General features: G+C 36.6%; 1 protein-coding gene across 1 annotated transcript; it reads right to left on the reverse strand.

Moving 5' to 3' along the window:
* Positions 1–1181: 1181 nt before the first annotated feature.
* LOTGIDRAFT_167838 (hypothetical protein) lies at positions 1182–1979 on the reverse strand (the record flags this gene model as incomplete). The annotated part of the gene is made up of 2 exons (XM_009065721.1): positions 1182–1524; positions 1942–1979. 2 exons carry the CDS (start codon positions 1977–1979, stop codon positions 1182–1184), a joined length of 381 nt encoding a protein of 126 aa, XP_009063969.1.
* Between the last annotated feature and the right edge of the window lie 5745 nt (positions 1980–7724).

The following is a 7724-nucleotide window of genomic DNA, read 5'->3' on the forward strand; positions in this document are numbered from 1 at the left end:
GTCAAGGTCAAAAATTGAAAATTTTGAATTTCCAAAACCTGTTCCTTTTTTTGAACTAAGAAGCGGAAACAACCGAAATTCTAAGACAAAGTGGCTCAAAATATGAGGTAATTGTGTAAGAAGTTCCATTTTGAACAAATGTATACTTTGCGAGTTATGCCCCTGGCCAAAAATGTCAATAATGAGTAATTTAACCCGGAAGTGCCACGCCCAACTCAATTTTTTTTGAATAAGTTAATCAATATTCAAAATGTTACGTTATGTTCCAAATGTCAAGTTCCTACATAATAGAGGTCAAAAGAAATAGGTCAACAAAAGTCAACAAAGGTCAAAATCGAAAAATGAAAATATCCAAATGTTAAAACCCGTTCCTTTTTTGAAACTATAAAGCTGAAACAACTGAGCTGTTAATACATACTGGCCAAAAGGATGAGGTAATTGTGTGCAAAGTCTCTTTTTGAACAAACGCATCCTATGCGAGTTATGCCCCAGCCCCAAAATGTAAACAATTAGTAATTCAACCCGGATATGCCACGCCCACATAAGTTTTTTTGTCATAGGTGAATTCATATTCAAAGTGTCTAGTTGTATTCCAAATATCAAGGTTCTACATAGAATAGGTCATAAGATATACATACACGAAGATCAAAAAGACACAAATATGGTAAAACTAAACTCAAAATTGAAAAAAATCACGAATTTCAATTTTGCTTCAAAAAAGCAATTGTTCTATATCTATGTAAAGTGCACGAGAAGCACATTACAAAACCAAAAAAATTAACCTTCTAGGTTAATTAGGTCACGTGCTAGAGCAGTCCAAAGTTGCAAATTTGGCTTTTTACGGATAGCTATAAAACCGGAAGTACATGTCGGAGGTCAAAGGTCAAAGTATCAAACGATAGCCAAGGTCAATGTCCTTTGACCCTATGAAGGTCAAAGTCATCAAAGGTCAAGGTCACATGGTGTGATCGTTTAAAGCTTTAAAAAATTTCAACCGGAAGTTGCAAAAAAGCAAAAGCGAAATTCAAAATTCGGCTCCCAATGTTTTTTGCGCAATCGATTGCAGAATACATTCACATCAAATTTGAGCATATCAACTTTTACCCTGAGGCCCCATTTTGAGTTTTACAAAAGTGTGTTTTTTCAATATGGCGGCCAAAGTATCACTTCCGGTCTGGATTTTATTTTAAAATCGGCCATAAAATTTTATTTGCCAAAGATTGTTTTGAGGTATTGAAGTCCAGCAAATCATCTTCACATTCACTATCAGATGCCTTACTACTCTTCTGATATATTTTAGCGGTTTGTATGATGTGTTCATATATTCTGCCATAACAAAAACCTTTTGGAATTGTACCCGATGGAAATTTTTGCCAGCCACTAGCAGGTAACAGTGGAATATTACTTGCTGGTGAATTACTTCGAGCAGCATTTAAAACAGCACTAACTTTCTGTTCACACCATATTCCACCATCTACAGAAATTAATATGTCCGTCTTCTTAAACTCAATACATTCTGAACACCTGAAGAGGAAAAAATCTTGCTTTTAAATTTATCATAACACAACATGCATTTATTTTAACATATTATTAAATGACTTCACCATTGTTTATAAAATTAATTAATCTCAACCAGAGACATAAAATGCACTATAGGTCTAATAATGGTCATTCATGCCATTTACTGACATAAAATAATTTCATCATGTTGAAACACCACCACCATGTATGCACAATATTATGTAATATTCAATACGTTGTTATCAAAGTTTTTTATTTATTACTTTACGATTAAATAGTAATTCTGACCGCTTTCAAGGCACAAAAGGCATATTTGAAAATATAACAGACACAAATTCGTTTTTCAAAATTCATGTCGGCCATTTGTTTACATTGATTGACAGCCTAGCCCCATAGGGCACACGCATTCAAATTTCTTACCTTTTAACCAATTCGGGGTTTTTCCCCATTACAGACATTCCCCGACATTCTAACCATCGCTTGAGTTCGACAACTGACTATTCTGATATATCTTCACTTCGAAATTTGGCCCCAGGAACATCGTTTCCGTTAGCTGTATAGAATAGATTTTCTCACAAGCCGCCATTGTTTGTACTACATTTACTCTATTGCGTATCACGTGATATACACCACGCAATTTAGTGACGTAGTTGTCGATCTATGCTATACGCCCACTGGCAGCTTTGATTTTGAATAAAAATATTTAGCAGTACAGTAACAATCCAGTATGAAATATTCAACTTTCAGTCATACACTTCTTTTGAACTCTTTAGGGCGAGACTGAATAATATCGAGTATGAGTTATTGCCCTTGTTCTTGAAAGCTTGTTCAATTTTTGGCTCATGAACACTCTTAGAAGGCAAATATTCAATCTTCAGCGCTGGACTGAATAATAAAACCAAGTTTTGTCAAAATCCAGCAACAATCATGCCTTTTAGTGTTTAAGAGCTAAATTTGAAAGCGTTTTCACGAACAAGGGCAATAACTCATACTAAATATTTTTCGATTCTCCTGATTTTCAATAGAGTTCATCCTTGGGTGGTTAGCAACATTCACACCAAGTTTCATCAAATTTCGTCAAGAATTGTGCCTTCTAGAATGATTACGAGCTAAAAAATGAACGCGTTTTCAAGAACAAGGGCAATAACTCATACTAAATATATTTACGATTTTTCTCATTTTCAATAGGGTTTATCCTTGGGTGATAACAAACACTCATGCCAAGTTTCGTTAAAATCCGTCAAGAATTGTCCCTTCTAGAGTGTTTACAAGTTAAAAATTGAAAGCGTTTTCAAGAACAAGGGCGATAACTCAAACTAAATATTTTTCGCTTCTTCTGATTTTCAATAGGGTTCATCCTTGGGTGATTACGAACACTCACACCAAGTTTCGTCAAAATCCATCAAGAATTGTGCCTTCTAGAGTGTTTACGAGCTGAAAATTGAACGCAAGGACAATAATTCATACTAAATATTTTTCGATTCTTTAGATTTTCAATAGGGTTCATCCTTGGGTGATTACGAACACTCATGCAAAGTTTCGTTTAAATCCATCAAGAATCGTGCCTTCTAGAGTGTTTTCGAGCTAAAAATTGAACACGTTTTCAAGAACAAGGGCAATAACTTATACTAAATATTGTTCGATTCTTCTGATTTTCAATAGGGTTCATCCTTAGGTGATTACGAACATTCATACGAAGTTTTATCAAAATCCGTCAAGATGAGTGTTTACGAGCAATTGTGGACGGACATGGGTGACGGCAATATACGCCCCTATTTCATGTGGGCGTATAAAAAACGATAATTACAGAGAATTTGTCAAAGGATTTTATGTTTTGCCACCAACAAGACTTATAAATAAGGGAATGGGCAAAAATGGAGTGTTAATTAAACGTCCTCTATCTTTAAGAATGATTGCTTTCCGCATTGTATTTTAATTTCAGGATTGAGATTAGACTATTACGACAAAAGAGCAGTAGATGAAGGCAGCGTAGTTTCTCCGGAATTGGACAAATTGGCCGGTAACCTAACAAATTATTTGGTGGATCCTAAAAGCGACCAATAAATACCAATAAGAACTACTTATCGTCTTTTAATAGATGGAAGTCATTTTGCGTTAAACACGGTATCCCTGATCTGCCGGCTCAACCTATACACGTAGCTCTATAATAAACGTCGTTAATAGACACGAAGTGTTCACCAAGCGTGGTAAAATCTGCAGTTTACGCAATTAAATGGTCACACGATTTGAACTCTTTTAGATGACCCCACATCGAATTCTTATGTTAGGTGTTTGTTACAGTCAGTTAAACGGGTGAATGGCCGCCCAGTTGTTAAAAAGGACCAAATTCCAGTCGGAGTAATCATAAATTTGTGTGAAATGCATAAGGATTCAAATGATTTAATGATAATAAGAGATTTGGCTATGATCGTTTTGAGTTTTGCAAGTTTTTTAAGATACGACGAGCTAAGCAACTTAAAATGTTGTGATTTAACATTATATGACGAATATAAAGATTAACATAACACACAGTAAAACAGATCAATACAGAAAGGGAAATGAAATTTTGATTGCTAAAGGAAACACAGTTGCATGTCCATTGCTTATTTTACAACGGTATATGGATTTGTGTAATTTAGATTTGAAATCAGATCATTACATTTTTAAACCAATTTTCAGGTGAAAGTATATGAATATGAAATTAATCTATTCCACAGCTAGAGCAAACATACTTGAGAGATTAAAGTCTATCGCACCGCATTTGAATATTGGATTGCATTCTTTAAGATCTGGCGGTGCTACTGCTGCAAACGAAAGATGTATCAAACGTGGAAAATCGATTTCTCTAAAGACAGTTATATTTCGAATTCTCTGAGCACCCGCTTAGACGTTTCAGCGTATCTTGGCCTGTAGGTATATTATGTTTAATTATAAATACAATACTGTCTGTTACGCTTTCATACACAACCGTTTCTTTGGTTTTCTCTATAGCACAAGTTGGGCTTATCGGCAAATATATCAGATTGTTATTATTTAGTCTTAATGGAGAAGAGAATATACTACTAAATCTTGGAGCGTAAATAGATTTCGGGGAAGGGAGGGTTTGATTCTCCCAAATGTACAGGCCTAGGGTGGAGCAGACACTTTATTTAGAAATTAGGATTAAGGGTCTTGATATTGGGTTTTCTTCTGTTCTTATTCTGATCTGAAATTAGAAAAAATAACTCGCCCGATGGGCGAGAAGTATAGTATCTGTTATGTGCTGATTGTTTCTAGTTTACTATGAACAATATTATCATTTAAGTTCTTATTTTTTGAATATGCAACTATCATTTTCTGCTTATAGACATGGGGGAATTTCTCTTGAAGGCTCTTGTAGTGGGCATGAACTATCTTGCTTGCTCGATTGCTGGTTGTATTAAACGGGACAACAAAGGGTGCTATGCCTACATTATGATGAATATTTAGTCCTATAGGTCTTGCTGTATTCAATGTCTCAATCCAATGGGCTTCTCTAGATTGACGGAATTTGGTAGTTTCATCTTCGGGCAAGTCAATTTCTATACGCTCAATTGGGATTAGGGCGAGATCGTCTATTGAATGGTCGTCGAGGTTGAAATGATTAGAAACAGGCTTGTCTTTCTTTAATTTGATGTCTGACCTATGAGCATTAAAGCGAGTTCGTAAATTATTCTTAGTTTCTCCTACATATTGTTTGGGGCATTTCTTGCATGAAATTAAATATATTACATTCGAATGTTCACATGTTAGATGTTTCTGGATCGGGTACCTTTTATTCGTAGAGTTGCTTACAAAATAATGAGTTTCTGATATAAAGGGACATGTTTTGCATCTACTGGACAAACATGGAGCACTTCTTAAACCTGGAGGTACCTCGGCATAATGTCTGTTTTTAGCTGCTATCTGTGCTAAGGTGGAATTTTTTATGTTTCGTAAAAATCGTTTAGAGTACCCACGCTCTTTCAGTTTTGAGAAAACAATCGTACAGGCTTGTTTGAAATCGGAAGATCTTGTACAAATTCGATGAAATCGTAAAACTTGTGACTTAATTATACCAGAAAAGGTATGTTTTGGGTGAAAGGAGCTCTTGTGCAAGAGTTGATGAGTATCAGTTTCTTTGAAATACACTTTAATATCCAGTTTATTTGTTTCTGCTATGGAATCTCCCTTAAAGACTGTGGTATCGAGAAAGTCTATGCTTTTGTCACTCACGTTTGCGGTTAGTTTGATAGAAGGATGGTGGTTGTTGAGAATTTCAAAGAATTCCCAAAACTGTTCGATAGAATAAGTCCAAACAATAAAGATGTCATCCAAAAAGCGTCCGTAAAAAAGTGGGTCAAATGGACAGAGGGGCAACACCTCACGTTCCCACTCTGCCATGAAAAGGTTTGCGTACGAAGGGGCAAATCGTTTGCCCATTGCTGTCCCTGAAGTTTGTAAATATGTTTTACCATTAAATGTGAAATCGTTTCGACTAAGACAAATCTCTAAAAGCTGTAGAATTGCATCGTCGGGTCTGTTTGGATCTGGGTTTCTATTAAAAGCTTTACGAACTGCCGTTAAACCAGTAGTGTTATCGATATTGGTATACATAGAAGAAACGTCGATAGAAATTAAAATAGCATTACAGGGAACTCGAAGATTTTTTATTTTATTGACAAAATCGGTTGTGTCTTTAAGGTAGGCGCGATGTTGACATGCTAGAGGTAGTAAGAAATGATCAATGTATTCTGACACTGCATATGACTCACTACCACAGTCAGATATAATCGGGCGACCTTTAGGGATTTTATTCGAGATAAACCACTCCTTTGTTGGATTCTTATGGGTTTTAGGCAAAGTGTACAAATGTCTCTCGCGACAATCAGGTTTGGCACACAGGTAGTCATATTGTTTCTGTTTGAGATAACTAGTTTTGACTAAATCGGCAAGAATATTGTTAATCATGATAGCAGTTTCTTTGAAAATTGGTTTCGGTAAAATGGCATAATGTTTAGGATTATTCAGTTGATTCTCTGCTTCTGAAACATAATCCTCCCTATTCAGAATAACACAACATGAACCTTTGTCACTCTTTTTTAATAACAATGCTATCGTCTTTCTTAAGTAAGTTTAACGCTTCACGTTCCACTCGTGTGAGATTAGGCTTTTCGTGTGTTATGGAAAGGTTCACTGTTTGGCTATTCATACTCGCAAATGATTTCAATATTTCAGGATGGATGGCGGTCTGAGGGGGTGTCCACGTGGATATAGGAATAAACATTGTTCTAGCACCACGTGGGGGGTGGTTTCGAAAAAAATATGTGCAGCTAAGATTTCGTTGAAATTGTTCAATGGATGGTCGGAGATAATTCAAGTTAGCTATCTTTGGTGTGGGAATAAATTTAAGTCCACGGTCTAAGATTGAATGCTGATGGGGTGTGAGAATTTTGCGGCTCAAGTTAACTACAGTTTGGCCTAGCGGTGGCCTCTCAGTATTTTTATCCCCAGTAATTAGTTTAAAGACTTACTCGATGCTTGAAGCTGGTGTATCCAAAACAAATAAATGCTGTTTGCTGTTTCTGGAGACCAATGAAGATTATCAACTGGTTCGAATTCTTCTTCGTAGGGTGGTAAGATTGTTGCGCTGTTGATACTGGACTCCATCATCATGTTGTTGAGAGTGCTGAGGTTCTGTTGTGCTTTCTTCGAGATTTTATTTGAAATGGGTATACATGTGAAGAGGATCTTGGAGTTTGGGAAGGTTTTGTTGGCTGTGGCGATTAATTTCTGGGCTTGGTTAAAGGAGGTCTTTGGTAGCTGATCACGGTTGTTGAGGCCTACATGAAGAATAATGGTAGTAGGTTTGGGATCATGGTCGTATGATTCCAGGATTGATTTCTTTAGAGCGGGTAGCTTCCATAATGATTTGTCCTTGGTTTGGTGATAATACGGTTTGGTAGCGGATATAATGGTCGTCGACGGTGTGATTGGTACTGGTTTGGTAGTTGTTAGAATTGTAGCATTGGGAACGGACTGGGATCTGGTTCGAGGGGGGGGAGGTCTGGATATTCGTCTCGACTTCGATGGAGACTGAGGGGTGGTTTGCTGGTCCAAAAACGCACAGAAGGAAGAAAGGTTGGCGGATCCTGGATCACGTGGTGAAGATTCAGATGGTGTGAAGGGGAAGACGAGTCTGAAAG

The sequence above is a fragment of the Lottia gigantea genome, assembly GCF_000327385.1.
Source record: "Lottia gigantea unplaced genomic scaffold LOTGIsca_70, whole genome shotgun sequence".
In the NCBI taxonomy this organism is placed as follows: domain Eukaryota; kingdom Metazoa; phylum Mollusca; class Gastropoda; family Lottiidae; genus Lottia; species Lottia gigantea.